This window comes from Cyprinodon tularosa, unplaced genomic scaffold (genome assembly GCF_016077235.1).
Source record: "Cyprinodon tularosa strain WSP-4 unplaced genomic scaffold, ASM1607723v1 ctg752, whole genome shotgun sequence".
Taxonomy (NCBI): domain Eukaryota; kingdom Metazoa; phylum Chordata; class Actinopteri; order Cyprinodontiformes; family Cyprinodontidae; genus Cyprinodon; species Cyprinodon tularosa.
Genome location: NW_024039510.1, coordinates 171,356 through 188,491, shown reverse-complemented (window position 1 = coordinate 188,491; position 17,136 = coordinate 171,356). Strand labels below are relative to the sequence as shown.

Sequence of the window (17,136 nt, the reverse complement as noted above, 5' to 3'; positions counted from 1 at the left end):
GCTTTATTATTTCTGCTCAGATTACCACACCTTTTAAAATATATAAAAAAGGATGAACTGATCAACCGTACCTTTTTAAAAGTAAACATGAGCTGATAAATGACTTTTGGCTCACTGTATGTATTTTTTATGCTTTGTTGCAGGGAAGTGTACATGAAGAACATTGCAGAACAGGAATTACTAGGCAAGGTGAGAATAGTCCCTCTACAAGCTGACTTAGGTGAATCAGAGGATATTATTCTGTATTTTGTCCTTTATTCTGTCCAAAATGGTCTAAGGTTTACTGGAAGCTTACAGAGCTAAAATCATACAGATTTTGCCTGTAGATATTTGCAAGTATGTTTCAAGATAAACTGAGGAAGTAAGAAAATAAGAGTTTAATGTCTCAATAAAAGGCCCCAAATTAAAATGACAGTCATTTCCATAAGAGTGCAACCAAGATTTAAGGCACCAATGCTTCAGCATTGTGAAATCAATTATTATTATTGTGGGTTTATTATCTGCATAGTATTTTTTTTATTATAAGATATATTAAAACATATCTCAGCATAACTTAAGGGATGCATATTAAGGTTGTTTTATTCTTTTGCAATATTTTTACTTCTACTTTGGATTTCAGAAATTGCGTGAAGAGCAAAAGATTGTGAGGGAGAGTCACAGCACAAACATGGAGCAGATGAAGATGTGGAGTGACCTGGAGCAGCTGATGGAGTGCAAGAGGCAGTGTTTTTTTAAGGCACAGAACCAAGTATCTGTTGATAAAATCATCCAGGAAGAGGGAAAGGAAAGACTGGTGCTCTGAAGGCATATTGAACTGCTTAAAATCTGATAGCAATACCCCTTGAGTAACAGAAATGAGGCTGGAGGATTAACCTAATGTACTTCTACCTTTAAAACACATAGGATGTCTGTATAGTTGTATAAATGGGGTTGATAACTTAGATTTACACATTCTACAAAATGTTGAAGAATAATTAAATAAATGAAAGGCATTAAAAAACATTGATAGTAATAATACATTTGTACATTAAAATAAACAGTTTAAACTAAAACAACTGCACTTTGAAAGTTGTACTTTTTGTTACAAAAAACTGGGCAGGAAGGACTGATACATCATATCAGTTTCCAAAATTCAGTAGTTTACTGACAGTTCAAAGGTCTGTACACAGAGAATGAGCCAAGAGGACAGGGGTAACCAAAAACATGAGGCAGAGTCAGGACACATGGAAGGAAGGGAACAGACCGCTTAAATAAACAGGATGAGATGATTGAGAGCAGGTGTGTTCATTAAGCTGGCTGGAGAAAAGCTGCCACATCACAGTTTTTTTATTTAAAAACATTTGCGGACAAATGTCCTTACCATCTGCCAGTGTATGTAAATTTATGACCACAACTTTACTCTGAACTGTCAATAAAATTCCTACCCACTGAATTTTCTCACCTTTTGTCACAATATTATCAGACCATTTAATGTATATGGGGATTTCATCTGATTAAACAACACTGAGAAGTGTATAAATCTAAAGGTAAAATGTGCAAATCTGAGAACTGTAATTTGCATTAATTGTGCTCCATCTATACTTTGATGTCAACCAATAAAATGTTCAGTCAACTAATAGTCTTGCTGGTTCTGATTTAATTTCTTTATAGATGCGCTGTTCCCTAAAGACGTTTGAGAACAGTGAGCAAATTTCAATTTAAACACAAAAGAACACACAGTATCATGGTATTTTAAAGCAAAACTTAGCAATTAAACAAAATGTTTAACAAAAATTCAAAATTGATCATTGTGTAAATGTAGAAAGACAATTGTCCAAAAATTGATAGTTTGGGCAGGAAAAGATTTAGAAATACTGACAAAAGCTCTATTGTTACCGGAGGAGCCAGAAGGAAAGTGAAATTTGTGTTTATTGCCCAAAACCCAATCACCACTGAGAGACATGTTGGTGGCGGAATCATGCTGTGAGGACTGGTTATTGTTATTTTAGCTGGGTCATGGTTAGAGTTGGATGGGAAGGTAGAGGATGCTAAATACTGTGCAGTTACAGAAGAAAATCTGTTATAGTCTAAAAAGCAATCCTGCCATTCTGCAAGTCAATAAACCTGAACCTAACCTCATCATTATGTTATATTTTAGATGACAGCAGCACAAGTCTAGTCTGGGACAATGACCGTCCTGCAACTTGCATATTAATTCCTTCTGCGACACTTTTGAAATAAATGACTGGCTTGTTAGGAGTCGTCTGTAGAGCTGAATGACATGCACATGGATAAATCATGCCATCTTTACCGATGTTTTGGAGAGGGGAAGTATCTAAAAGTTTTAACGCAGTGGCTCTGGATGACTGACCATATCGGCATGCATGATTAGATATAGATCATAACTCATGTGTTAGAATGGCAGAGTGAAAGTCAAAACCTAAATATAATATCTGACATGATGCAGTACACAGTTTTGCTGTATTTTTTAAAAACCAAACCATAGTTTTAATACCTTTTACGTCATTTGATATTACTTTGTGTCTAACTAATTTCAAAACTAAATAATTACAATAAACTCAAAGAGAAATGAAGTGTTATCACAACTCATGGGGTTTTTAATGAGTTAACATTAAAGGCAGAAAGGATTTTCTGAGGCTGATGTGGAGAAGCCATCGACGGAAGAAATTCTGTTTTTGTGTTTAATAGTATTCTTAAGAGGAAGCTTTGTTTGTTAAATTTTTATTTTAATCATCTACAGAAGTTCTAGAGGAGTTCCCAGGCCAGAGCTGGTCATCTTTATCAGCTTACTGAGCTTTTTTTTTTTTTTTTTTGCCGATCTTGTTTCCTTAGTAGTTGATGGCAAAAGAGATCACACCCACTGCCACAACATATAAAAGATATCTACTACTTTGCTTCAAACACTGAAGAAATGTATTGTCATTAAACTGTCAGTTGAACCATGCAACAAAATTCACTCTGCATTTAACTTGGAGAGCAGTGGGCTGGCCTTTGCAGAGTCAGGGGAGCAGTGTGGGGTTTAAGGGTCTTTGGTCAGGGAGACAGACTGGCAGTCTGTGGGAATGGGTTTGAAACTCACAACCTCAAGCTATATGCTCCAACCACTAGGCCACCACTCCCCCCACCTAAGATTCCTTATTAAGTCAACTACAGCCTGCTTTGTTCCTTCTTGGAGACCACTTCACAGTTGCATCTCTAGTAAAGTGTGAACATAGAATTTCTCTGAGATAAAATTCAAATAAAATAAAATCTCTGTTTGTGGTTGTACATTGGCCAAATATGGAAAAGGATATCAGTTGTTGAAGAAACCGGTTTTATTTGTTTGTTACAACGTTATTGCATGTGAAAAGATAACATTAAACCTTATTTTTTTTTTTTTTTAAACAGAGTAGGAATCACTTGTCTTATGCAGTTAAATATATTTTTTATAAGAAAAAATTGTTTAGTTTATAACTTTAATTCATTCATACAAAACTTCAGATTTGTTTTTCCTCTAAAGTGGACAAAAATCAATAAAAAAAGCATTGATTAATACTTCAGCCTCTCGCTTCCCAGTAACTTCCTGGGTTGTTTTAATCTTTCCCTGGTTTTAAAGCTGCTGTCAGGGCTCCTCCAATGGCATGAGTCCACATGCAACACGGGAGAGGGGAAACAGGCGCAGCCTCTATTCTAAAAGCAGGGACAGAGCTGTTCCAAGGTGAGGCAGGACGCAGCACCGGGAGGACTAGACCGACTGCGGTCCCGAACAGCAACCAGCGCTTTACACCAACTGCGGAAACAAGCGAAGCCTCATACAAACATTTATCCAGAAAAGAAAGAGAAGTTTGGCTCAGCTAAAAAAAAAAAAAAAAAAAAAAATTAATAAATCAAAAAGCAATCCCCCATTCGCGTCAAGATAAAATTATCAGGGACCAGGGAAACATTTTACCGGGACAACGCACAGCTCTCAGCTGGTACACTTGTTTTCCCTCCGAAAGAACTGTAATATTTCAGGAGCCACAGGGTCTCTCTGCAATTTTAGCTGAAGCTAAGTGGGAAGGAGCCGTCCACCATGGAAAACGCTCACACGAAGACTGTGGAAGAAGTTTACAATTATTTCTGCGTAAATGAATCCACTGGACTTTCCCTGGACGACGTGAAACGACAGAAAGAGAAATGGGGCTTAAACGGTATGACTAGTCTACCTGTAAGGATCGTTCTTATAGGAGTCACGTATGCTTTGTTCATGTGAGCATTATATGTTCAGCATTCAGTGTAAAAGTCCCCGACATCATCGGTGATACCTGCTGACGTCATGAGCGGTGACCTCCAGGGTTTCCCATCATTTCCCTTGTAACAATTCATTCTGTCATTTCTATGATATTTGTTTATCTAAGATATAATATTTCATGCTGTGTGTAAACATCTGGAGGCTGTTACAAAAACTATTTGGTGTATGACAGAATAACAACACTGTCATTGTTGAACACATCAGCTCTGATGCTTGCAGATCAATGCAGGGACATGGTCCCCAGATCATGGACTTGAAATCACATCTCAGAATTGATCTCAATTGTCCCAGGGGATATTCATTCAAATCTCTTATGCAAATGGTAAATCTGAGAAAAGGTTTGACAACAAAGATTCCAACAGACACCTTATTACTCCAATTACTTATTACTCTGATTGAATAACCATTGGAGTATTGCAGATGTTTATATTTAACAAATTTAACATTTGTCAAGGTTTGTCTAACCAAAACAAAATCACTTGTAAAACAATCTCCTTTTTTTCTCAATTTGGGCCATGCTGGATGAACCTGCACATCTCTAAAAACAGAGTTACCAGCGGAGGAAGGTAATCACACTTGTTTCTGGAGTTTTTCCTGATTAGTTTCTATGATGAATTGATGTTGATCAATTGTTTATCTTACGGATTTCTCCGCCTCCAGGAAAATCTTTATGGGAGCTCGTCCTAGAGCAGTTTGAAGATCTGCTTGTTCGAATTCTTCTGCTGGCTGCATGCATATCTTTTGTAAGTTCTCAATCCAGTTTCATCATTCAGTTTATCTGCACATTTTAGATTTGCTGCTTCTTTGGTTAAGTAAAAAGAATCAGTCAGACATGGATTATTTGTACTACTTTCATGTTACATCTTAGGTACCGCGTCCTCTGATTTAAAACACCATCTTACTATCAAAAAATGCATAAGAACTCACTTTATCCACTATCCAAATTTTTACATTAAGTCACAACTGTTGTTGGGGTTTAAAGAGATCATGGGTGATGAATGGCATGCTGTAGTTGCTCTAAAGTGTAAACGTAGTCAGTTTGCATAATTGCCAAAGGTTAAACTTACTTAGGAAGGAGCTAAAGAGCTGATATGGCTCACAGCTCATCTGAGGAATGGTTACAACTACAGTAGCAGAATTGCTGAGTTGCTATCATCTGTCTACTCATTCAGTTCAGTTTATTTATATTTCACAACATGTCATCTCAAGGCACTTTATAGAGACAATTCAACCAAATCATACAGACAGATTGGTTCAAAGTTCTCTAAGCAAAATCAGCTAATTGCATTGACTCATTAACTCTTCAGCATTCCCACACCAAGCATGCCTGTTGGAGAGGAAAACTTCCTTTTAAAAGGAAGAAACCTCCAGCAGAACTAGGCTCAGTGTGAGCGGCCATCTACCAAGGCCAACTGGGGTTCAAGGAGACATAAGTAGGCATACAGAAAGAAGCAAAGATACAAAAGGTGACTGTTAACCAGCTCCAAAGGCGGCCCTGTCCAGGAAAGACACAGCCAGGCAGACAAGCTCCAAGCCAGCTCCCATGTCAGAGGATGACAGAGAGCACATAAAGTTTGTCACAGTAAAAGAAACAGGACTACACTGAAAAACTTTAAAATCTATAAACAAAGGTGTTGATGCCAGCAGCATGGCTGATATTTCTCTCCAGAATGGTGTCACAGCGAAACAGGAACAAACCAGATGAAGCTAATATGATGAGAAAAAGCAAAGGGATCATAATGTTAGAGATTGAACAAATACTGCAGTGTGGGAGAATAGAGATAGAATGATGAAAAGGGCTCCCTATGTCCTCCAGCAGTCTAAGCCTATAGCAGCATAACTATAGAGATACATCAGGATAACCAGAGCCACTCTATTAGCTTAATCAAAAAGAAAAGTCTTAAAGCTACATTGTGTAATAATTACAGGGATATACAGTCAGAAATGTAATATATTATACATAACTATGTTATTTATCATCATCTACGAGCTCAGCCTCTTAACCTTAATATTTGCGTTGCCTTAGAATTCGTTATTTATAATTACATAGGAGCGGGTCTCGCAGCCATGGAGGCAGACATCTTTGCGCTACGGCAGCGCAGAGCCAACAAACTAGCGATTGCCAGATCGCCCATTGAGCTTGAAAGTAACTACGGCAAGTTGAGAGAGATGAACTGAGACGGTACTGAACAATAGATGGCAGTATTAAAATTATCTATGTAAACAAACCTCATCACTTGAGAAGGTAGGTGATGCAGATGTCGTGGAAGACATTTTGTCCCGTAACGCTCGCCGTACTGTTGGGGGGGAGAAGCGGTGGGGGTGAGATGTTCATGTTGCTGCGGTCTGCAGTCTGAACGTTAGATGTCGCTGAAAATTACACACTGTAGCTATAAGCCAAGCCTTAAAGTAGACAGGGTGTCTATCACACGGACTAAAACTGGTAGTTGGTTCGACAGGACATAAGCCTGATAACTGAAAGATCTGCCTCCCATTCTACTTTTAGAAATTCTATGAGCCAGTAATGAACCTGCAGATTGAAAGTGGAATGCTTTGTTAGGAACATAAGGTACAATCAGATCTCTGATATAAGATTGAGGTTCTCCATTTAAGGCTTTATATGTAAGGAAGCAGATTTTAAATTATTTTCTGGATTTAACTGTCAGGTATGAGACAGGAGAACCCGAAGTGTTCACAAAAACCAGAAGGTGACATTTATTGATTAAAAGGAATAGGGGAAGTCGAGAGTGAGTGTCTGAGTGGAGGCAGTGAATCCAGTGGCTGGACTGAGGTACAAACACCAGCAGATACCAGTACTGACTGAGGCTGGAGTTGGCAGGCACAGACAGAGTAATCCAGGGTAGGAAAGTTGTTGTTATATGGACGAGCAGGTCAGGTCAAATAGGTAGAAGATCAGTTTGCGGAAGGCCAAGAAACAGGTATCTGAATCGCTGACTTACACTGAATGGCTAAGACCTGTACCTTAAATACACAAACTCAGCAGCCGCTAACAAGATGCAAGTGGCAGAGATCAGGAGTAATGAGCAGCTGACATTCCTGATAGGTTAAAGTGCAAATGGAAGAATGGCAGAAAAAAATCAGTTGTTGTGGAGAATTTTGTGCGTATGGCGAGTGGGAAAGAACAGGCGTTGGAAGACGCGCCAGCAGCACTTTATAGGTCTGCTGTATGGGACCACTTTGCATTTAGAGTGACCTACGATGACGGCGGAAAGAAAGTTGTGGATAAAAGTGCAACAGTGTGCAAGCATTGTGCAACACGTTTTGTTTCTGCTAACAGCAACATGACCAACATGTCATGCTAACCCCGAAATCCCACATACTCCGTCAGCGCTCCGCTTCGTCCTGCTGCGCACCAGACCGCCTGCACAAAGCAAAGCATAAAGCCTCCACTGTGGCTCCCGTCCGCTCTGAATTCCTTGGAGATCGTAGTACATGCCCGAGATGATTAAATTCAAAGCAGCAAAACATGTGGAAATGATCCAGGGTCTCCTAAAAATAATTACAATTCATTAATTTCTTTTGATTTTTTTCATTAATTTCATAAATTTTTATTTTTCATTAATTTTTATAATTTTTATAATTTTTTTATTTTTCGGTGTAACAATAAACATATACCGAACCGAACCGAAAACCATGAGCATGAAACCGTGAACCGAACCAAACCGTGGATTTTGTGAACCGTTCCACCCCTAATATATATATATATATATATATATATATATATATATATATATATATATATATATATATATATATATATATATATATAGTAAAGAGAATTGCCCTAACATTGATCCCGGTGGTACTCCACAGGTAACCCTGGAGCATGAAGATTTATCATTAATGTGAACAAACTGAAATCTGTGGGATAAATAAGATTTAAATCAGCCAAGTGCTGTTCCCTTAATCCCTACAAATGTAACTTCCTAAAAAATATTATGATCAACAGTATCAAATGCAGCACTGAGATCTCACAGGACAAGTACAAATACAAGTATTTTCTGACACCATAGGACTATCCTTAGTGTCATGTTGGGTGGAGGTTTGAGAACAGGACCCAAATGCAGAGACTGAAGCTGAAGGTGTTTCTTGTAGATTTTATTAAAAAGGTGTCAACAGAAGCAATAATCCAAAGACTATTGCTTCTTCCCTATTGCCATAGACTATTGCCATTGAATCCACAAAATACTAAAAACCATGAATACTCACAACAAGGACAAAGAAAAGATGATGAAGCAGCCAACAGTGACTGAGCCGGAGGTGTATATATGGGAGACAGAAACAAAGACCAGGCTAATCAGCAGATTGGGAGCAGGTGTGGACAGAGGAGTCTAGAAGGGAGCTAGCAAGTGCAAGCGAGAAATACCTAAGAACTCAAATAGCAATTACAAATTACAAAATGGTAATAAAACCTCTGAAAACTCAAAGGTAAAACTTAAACAGAACCAAAACCATGAGACTCTGTGACTTTCACCAGAGCTGTTTCAGTGCTATGAAGAGCTCTTAAGCCAGATTGACACCCTTCAAAAAGTTAATTATGATGTAAGTGGCCACACACTTGTTTGACAACTACTTTTTAAAGAATTTTAGATGAGAAAGGAATGACATAGTGTGGGCCAGGCTTTAAAATCGAGTAGAAATCAAACATGTCTGCGTCATACCTGTGACAAGCTCACTGCAACACACTGCCGCCGGGGAATAACAATCAAAAATAACTTCAACAACATGAAATGGAAATGAAACCAATGAAAACTCAGAGATAAAACTTAAACAGAACCGTAAGGCAGGAACCTCTGCAGGGGGAGAACACTGGTTAGTGACCATGTCTAACTGGCAGAGGATGATAACGAACGTGTGAGTCACTAAACTGGTCTTAAAGTTCAGTCCTTGTGCAGAGGATCAAGTTCGTACCAGGTTCGTACCAGCGAAAGCCAGCGTCGAGGACGTGCTCAGGAGTCAGGGCATTTAGATCAGAGATCTGAAGAAGAATCCAGGACAGTGTCAGGAATCAGTTTAGTAATCTTATTTTTAATAGAATCAATCTTGTTTATATTTAGCCATAAAGACATATGAGACACTAAGCCTTAATTCTTTGGAATTATTCACCTTGGCTTTTGATTTTAAGTGCTTACATGAAAATGTTTTGTAGTGGGTGAACAGCATTTAAGGAATGTAACTCCAGATTTTGTAAACAACAGTTAATATTGTAATTTAAATTAATCTTGGAATATAATTTTTTATTTATTTATTAGTGCTTCAAGATGATCTTAGACTAACCAAAAACACGTTTTGCTAGTCCATAATACAGAAAGACATAGTGATAATTAAGCCTCCCCCTGTTTATGCCTGTGAACTGGTATGTAGTTTGCCATGTCTGTCAGGTGATACAGAGGTGTCATTGTCTGCTGTCAGACAAAGGAACAGGCAACTACTCCAGACCAAATTTGGCCTTTCAGCACTGTGGGACGGCTTTCCATTCAGCAAATGCACACCTCCATGATCAGTTTGGGCTCTGACCCACTGCTTCTGCTGCTTCAATGAATCATCACTTTAATATGTTCTGTCTTTTTTAATATGATGGTTTTCTAAATCTATCTATCTCTATCTATCTCTATCTATCTATATTTATCTCTGTCTGTCTGTCTGGGTGGGTGGGTGGGTGGTTGGGTATGTTTGTGCATCCATTCCATTTTTCCGTCATGCTTATCCCAACCGGGGACGCAAGGGCTGCTGGTGCCTGTCTCCAGCTGTCTACAGGGAAGAGGCGGGGTACAACCTGGATAGCTTGCCATTCTATCGCAGGGCAAGACAGAGACAAACAGAACTAACAACCATTCACACACTCACGCCTAAGTAGAATTTAGAGAAGCAAATTAACCTAACAACTAATTATATACAGTATGTCCATCCATCCATCCATCCATCCATCCATCCATCCATCCATCCATCCATCCATCCATCCATCCATCCATCCATCCATCCATCCATCCATCCATCCATCCATCCATCCATCCATCTTCTTCCGCCTATCCGGGGTCGGGTCGTGGTGGTAGCAGCTTCAGTAGGGAGGCCCAGACGTTCCTCTCCCCAGCCACTTCGGGCAGCTCCTCTGGGGTATCCCAAGGCGCTCCCAGGCCAGCCGAGAAACATAGTCCCTCCAGCGTGTCCTGGGTCTCCCCCTGGGCCTCCTCTCGGTGGGACGTGCCTGGAACACCTCACCAGGGAGACATCCAGGAGGCATCCTAATCAGATGCCCGAGCCACCTCAAATGGCTGCTCTCGATGTGGAGGAGCAGCGGCTCTACTCTAAGCCCTTCCCGAATGACTGAGCTCCTCACCCTACTTCTAAGGGAGAGCCCAGACATACTACGGAGAAAACTCATTTCAGCCGCTTGTATCCGGGATCTCATTCTTTCGGTCATGACCCAAAGCTCATGACCATAGATGAGGGTAGGAATATAGATTGACCGGTAAATTGAGAGCTTTGCTTTTTGGCTCAGCTCTCTCTTCACCACAACAGAGCGGTACAGGGCCCGCTTCACAACAGACGCTGCACCACTCCGCCTGTCAATCTCTCGCTCCATCTTCCCCTCGTTCGTGAACAAGACCACAAGATACTTAAACTCCTCCACTAGGGGCAGTACATCCTTCCCAACCTGGAGATGGCACTCTACCGTTTTCCGGCTCAAGACCATGGTCTCGGATTTGGAGGCACTGATCCTCATCCCAGTCGCTTCACACTCGGCTGCAAACCGCTCTAGTGAGAGCTGTAGATCTTGCCCTGATGAAGCCAACAGAACCACGTCATCTGCGAATAACAGAGATGCAATCCTAAGGCCACCTAGGCAGATCCCCTCAACTCCTTGGTTGCTCAAAGAAATTCTGCCCATAAAAGTTATGAACAGAATCTGTGATAAAGGGCAACCTTAGCAGTATGTGTGTGTGACAATATATATATAGTTACAAGAGTAAAGTTTACAGGAATAAAGTTACGTAAAGATTTAATGATAGCTGTCTTAAAAGCTTGAGGTTGTCACTGAGCAGAGAATTTATTTCATCTAACACTGACTGTGGCACATCGTATCTCCATACAAGTTAAAATCCTATTCAGTCAAATTTATCTGTCCACCAAAACTCTCAATTTTTAGGGCATCAATGCATAAGAAATATTAAAACATTAAAAATATATGTTATGTTAAAGTTAACTTTTCATTCATATTTCAATCTGTTTTCTCAACAATTGGCGTGAGTTTAGGGTAAAGCGTTCCTGCGACAGGGAAGGTAGTTCTCGATTGTCAGCTGAGAGCTCCTCTCCAACCACCAGGTTTGGTCCGTGAGGCAGACACTCTGTCTACTTTTAAGACTAGGCTTAAAAGTAGTCACAGGCCACAAGCACTACTGTCAAGCCTCTTCAGATGATATATAATAGAGCTATAAAAACCTTAGATAAAAAAACCATTCAGGTCCCATCACTGTGTTAGTCTGAACAATTTAAAAATGCTGAATTTCGAGAACTTTGTGAAATTTGCTCAGTTAAAACTGGTTTACAAATACTTGCATGATAAGGCCCCTAAGGTTTGAGCGACTGTGTAGTTCCTCTCAGAGCTGTGGGCTCAGTCACAAGAGGAGACCACAGTGGAAACTGTCAAGTACCCAGAAGCAAAACCTCTTCCGGTCAATCAGTTTTCATTGTACAAGGCACCAAAACATGGAATACATTACCTGCAGAACTGAAGGGAGAGTCAAACTGGATCCTTTTTAAACATAAACTTAAAGACTTTTTATTGAGAGGTCAGTCATGTAAACATTAATAATCTAACTGACCTGATTTTATTTCTGTGATGTTTTAGTGTGTAATTTGTTCTGTTGTTCTTGTGTACAGTCACTGTGTTTTGTGTAAAAGCCTAACTGGGGACACACATTGAAAATTAGCCTTAGCTAAAATGTTGTAGTGTGTGACATGATGCATGAAACATACTTGTCCCTATCAAATAAACAAATAAATAAATAAAAAATAAAACTTTCCTTTTTGATAAAGCTTATAGTTAGAGTGGCTCAGGTTATCCTGAACTATCTCTATAGTTATGCTGCTATAGGCTTAGTCTTCTGGAGGACATAGGGACCCCCATTTGATCATTCTGCTTCATTCCGTCTCTATTCTTTCAATCTGCAGAATCTGTTAGTTCAATCTCTAACGTTATGCTCTCTCTGCTGTTTCTCATAGTAGCTTTTCCTCGTCTGTTCCTGTTTGGCTGTGACACCATCCTGGAGAGAATTGTCAGCTGTGCTGCTTCCATCAACACCCTTGTTTATAGATGCTGGAGATCGACCTGTTTTCTAGTGTAGTCCTGTTTCTCTGGCTGTGACTGGCTGGATGTGCCCTCTTCATCCTCTGGCATGGGAGCTGGCTCGGAGCTTGTCTGCCTGGCTGTGTGTTTCCTGGACGGGGCCGCCTTTTACAGCTGCTTTATGTATCTCTGCTTCTGTGTCCTTGAACCCTAGTTGGCCTTAGCAGATGGCCTCACACACTGAGCCTGGTTCTGCTGGAGGTTTCTTCCTGTTAAAAGGGAGTTTTTCCTCTCCACTGTCGCTACAAGCATGCTTAGTGTGAGGGATTGCATTTGAGTCAATGAGTCGATGCAATCAACTGGTTTTCCTTAGAAAACTTTGAATCAATTTGATTGTATTATCTGGTTGAATTGTAAAGTGCCTTTAGATGACTTGTGTTGTGAACTGGTGCTATATAAATAAACTGAATTGAATTGAATTGAGAAACCAGGAGAGGTCCAACAGAGGAGCTGCGGAATGGGTTCCGAGCTGAGACGACAAGGGAGCTTGGCTTGAGAACCTTTGGGTTCTGGTGTTTATTGATCATAAAACTAGAGCCTCCACATTGATTTGATTGCTTTCCGATCTCTCATGGGAATCCCTAGATCCCCTGGAATCGAGGATGATGATTGTAACAAAAGCACTAGTGATTCCTGTAATTTCTAACTAACAAAAGGGAGGTTGGAAATGAATTAATCAGATTTGGTATAAAAGTATCTGACATTTTATTGTTACATCTTCCTCAATTATATTCAGTGGATGTGTCTGTAAAAAGTCTGTTTGCACTCTATGGATTTTCTTCTTACCTTTTTTTGTCTTTGCTCTGAAAACCCTAGAAAGAGTGTATCGTAATAATAAATGATAATATTATGTTTTCTCTCACTTCTTCCAGGTTCTTGCCTGGTTTGAGGAGGGGGAAGAAACAATCACAGCGTTTGTGGAACCTTTTGTAATTCTACTTATCCTCATAGCCAATGCCATCGTGGGAGTCTGGCAGGTGAGAAGTCAGTGTATTTGAATCAGTATTTATCTCGTTTTTGTGACATTTTGCAGGAGAGAGGGAGTTTACTGCTAAACGTTAAAATGTATCCCGAAGGCTTGTGTGAAATGCAGTCATCATAGTAAACCAGGCAATGTTCATCTACAAGGCAATGTAGATGAACAATGGGCGAACAAATAATTCTGTTTCAAAGCTTTTAATTATAATATTATATTTTGCATTTCCAAGTGAGATTTAAGCAGGGCTTTAGGTTTACCCTGTGTACTGAAAGATATTACATTCTCGAAGAAAGCTCTGTATCAAACAATAAAACAATGTTTGGGCTGGCCTTTCTGAGTTATATTTGCCTGGCTTAGAAATAATGACCTGATGAAGCGAAAAACCAGGGAGGACAACAGTAAATGTTTTGATTAGATTTGTGTAAAACTGAAATACACACATGTGCAGTGCCACAAAAAAAGTAATTATACTCCATAAAATGTCTATAGGGTTGGCCATACTACAGATATCTGAATTATTATTTCTTTTTCTGAAAGAATTTTCTGTTTTCCCCAATTTTAACTTTTCTCCATCTCCTTCAGAAAAAGTATTCTAGCTAACTCAGAATGGGATGAGATTGCTTCAAAGGTCACTTTTTAAGGATTGGGACAGTTTCTCAGTAATAATTAGGTCTGGACTTTGGGTCATTTTAACACACAAACATGCTTAGATCTAAACTGTTCCTTTCCAACCATCTTTCCATTAAAATCATCCTCTGCCAACTGGGGTCTTTACTCTTTGTTTCTACCTAGAGGTCGGTAAAGTAGCTAAAAAATTGACTCAGGTAAGAGTGCACCACTTCATTGTATTTTTTAATAAATAAAAGCAAAAAGTATTCATTCTAGAAATAAGTTAGGCTAAGATATGTACTGTACTTGCTACTCTTCTTCTGATTTTGTATTTAAACAAATGTTGCACAACATATTGAATAATATGCAAGTACTGACATTTCAAAAAGTTTGCCTAAAATAAATATGTAATATCCAGTTACATGCATCTGCTTCTGTCTCCTTAAACCCCAGTCGGCCTCGGCAGATAGCCGCTGAGCCTGGTTCTGCTGGAGGTTTCTTTCTGTTAAAAGGGAGTTTTTCCTCTCCACTGTCGCTACAAGCATGCTTAGTTTGAGGGATTGCCTTCGAGTCAATGAGTCGATGCAATCAGCTGCTTTCCTTAGATAGAAAACTTTGAATCAATTTGACTGTATGATCTGGTGAACTGTAAAGTGCCTTGAGATGACCTGTTGTGAATTGGCACTATATAAATAAACTAAATTGAATTGAATTGAAAATAGAATAGAATCCACAAAACACAAATTTTGTTGTTTGGGTGGCCTGCGTGGGATTGGTGGGCCCCGATCCCGGGGGAGCTTTTGCTGGGGGTGGTCTGGTTCGGGTGCAGGGTGAGAGGCCGGGCTCGAAGCAGGAATGAGATGGGTTGGTGTGGCAGTGTCGTTGCTCCCCTCCCCCCATCCGTATTTTAGGTTCACTTATTGGGTCGTCCGATAATCCTGGATGTGAGTGTTATGTGTGAATGTGTGTCCGCATTTTTTCCTTCTTCTTCTTCTGTGGTGCGAGTGGGGGCACTAGGGTGGGAAGGCGTGATTGAAACTGTTCCCCCCGTCCTGCTCTCCCTCCGCTAGCTGGCGTCAGGGCTCGCCGGTGCACTGTTGGAGCTCGGGGTGTGGGGGCCTCATTCCTGGCGGCCTCTCCGCGGGGCCCGGCCGGCCGGGGCCGGGCTGGGGCTCCTGCCTAGGGGTCGGGCGCCCCTGGGGCCCAGGGCCGGATTCACTTCAGGGTGGCGGAGCCCGCGGACTTGCCCTCGCGGCTCCCCGGGGCGCCAGCATTGTGGTGGCTGGGGGACTTCCTCGGGGCTGTCTCTCCTCCTCCCTTGGTGGGGTCTGATATGCTGGGCTGGGCCCTCCTTGGTGCCTTCGCTCTTGGGGTCCCTTTGGGTGTCTGGGGCTTTGGGTTTCCCGGCGCTGGACTCACTGCTCTGTGGGGGAGCCTCTTCGGCTCTCCACAACCACTATCGAGCATTTTTTCTATGGATAAACTTTACATGCACAAGTGCACTCTCACAAACAACTACAGGTGCTTGGTTCCAGGTACTCAGAGATTCACTTCCATACAGAAAGCCCATATTCTTATCTTCAGTTAACACAGAGTTCATGTCAGACTAAATATTACTACTTCAGCAATAGTTTCAAGGTGTTGCTTTAGTGTATGTCTCGTACCATGTCTTTCGGTTGTGCTGTTCTTTTTGCATCTCATTGCAGGTGATGAAGCAGATTGAAAATGTTTTGTCATTGTCTCCTTTTTATCTCATCCTACTTTCATCTTTTCTCTTTTTTTCTTCTGTTATTCCTCTTCTGTTCTATTTACTTTGCAGTGTCCATATAAACTGTAAAACTCCCTGCATAATTATAATTAAGCAATTTATATGAATTAAATAAGTGGAGCAATATGGCAATTGCCGTACTGCTACACTTGTGAAAGTAAAACGTGTTGGGCTCTTCTTGGCATCAAGACAATTGTTCTTATTGCCACATTGCCAGACAGGACACTTTAAAAAAAATAAAGTTAATGATAGTTTTTTTAGGGTTCAACAATTAATGTGACACTTATGCTTAAAGCTGTGCAATAGGTGCAATTACATTGCTGGAAGACTGTGGCTCCATCCACACTCCTAAAATTGTTGCTTCTATCTTCTGTCCTTAGCTCCTCTCCCTTCATCTTTTTTTGGAGTCATCAATTAGAAATATATTGTGGGTAGCAAATGAACTCTGGACTGCTGTGCTGAATCTGTGAAGCCTTTAGCATTCCCTCATTATGTTGTGTGACAGAAATGCACATTAATGATGCTTCTCAATTTAGACTACTGCCTTCCACAAAAGAACTACAAAAACAACAATTAAAGAAATGTCACCTATAGCACAAATTTTTCATGCAACTTAATGACTGAATTTATGAGGTTTGATGATGTACATCTATCGATAATTTTATGATATTTACAAGGGGGGTTTAGCCTCTCTAGTATTCAATGAGAAATCGCCACTGATGACCTGTCAATTCAATTTGATTTAAAAACGACTTTATTGATTCAAATAGAAAATTAAATATTGCTGGGACTCATGGGCAGTTTTTCAATTAATTGTTGTATCACATCTTTAGGCTTTGTGCGCTTTGGGGGGTCTGGGGTATCCTCCCCCAGAAAATTCTGAAATTTAGACACCATGAAACACTATTCCCTGCTATCTTGCTAGAATTCTGAAAGACTCTGTTGTTGTTTAACAATCTTTTGAAGACGATGCTGACTGTTGTCCATTATGTTCTTTGAAGAGTTCTACTTCATAAGGTAGAATCTCTCCAGAGAAGATCCTAGAACAGAGCAGGCCTGTTTTATGAGCTTATTGAGTTTTTTAAGGTCATTTGCTATAATTCTCTCAGCCCAGCTGATCGAAAGGTACTATCTTGCCTTCA

General features: G+C 40.2%; 2 protein-coding genes across 6 annotated transcripts in view; both read left to right on the top strand.

Moving 5' to 3' along the window:
* Positions 1 to 1,618, top strand: part of ift81 (intraflagellar transport 81 homolog) — a 28,221-nt gene extending 26,603 nt beyond the window's left edge. For all 3 annotated transcript variants that reach the window (XM_038270163.1, XM_038270164.1, XM_038270162.1), the window contains exons 17-18: positions 144 to 189; positions 620 to 1,618. In XM_038270163.1, the coding sequence (XP_038126091.1) occupies positions 144 to 189; positions 620 to 802 (229 nt within the window). In that variant the 3' untranslated portion in view covers positions 803 to 1,618. The remainder of the gene's footprint in view (positions 1 to 143; positions 190 to 619) is intronic.
* Positions 1,619 to 3,628: 2,010 nt separating this feature from the next.
* The window catches only part of atp2a2a (ATPase sarcoplasmic/endoplasmic reticulum Ca2+ transporting 2a), a 38,413-nt gene continuing 24,905 nt past the window's right edge, over positions 3,629 to 17,136 (top strand). Inside the window, exons 1-4 of one of the 3 annotated variants that reach the window (XM_038270156.1) lie at positions 3,630 to 4,169; positions 4,819 to 4,836; positions 4,931 to 5,013; positions 13,511 to 13,615. In XM_038270156.1, the coding sequence (XP_038126084.1) occupies positions 4,052 to 4,169; positions 4,819 to 4,836; positions 4,931 to 5,013; positions 13,511 to 13,615 (324 nt within the window). In that variant the 5' untranslated portion in view covers positions 3,630 to 4,051. Of the gene's footprint in view, positions 4,170 to 4,818; positions 4,837 to 4,930; positions 5,014 to 13,510; positions 13,616 to 17,136 lie in introns of all 3 variants that reach the window. The other 2 variants (XM_038270159.1, XM_038270158.1) reach the window with 2 other exon arrangements.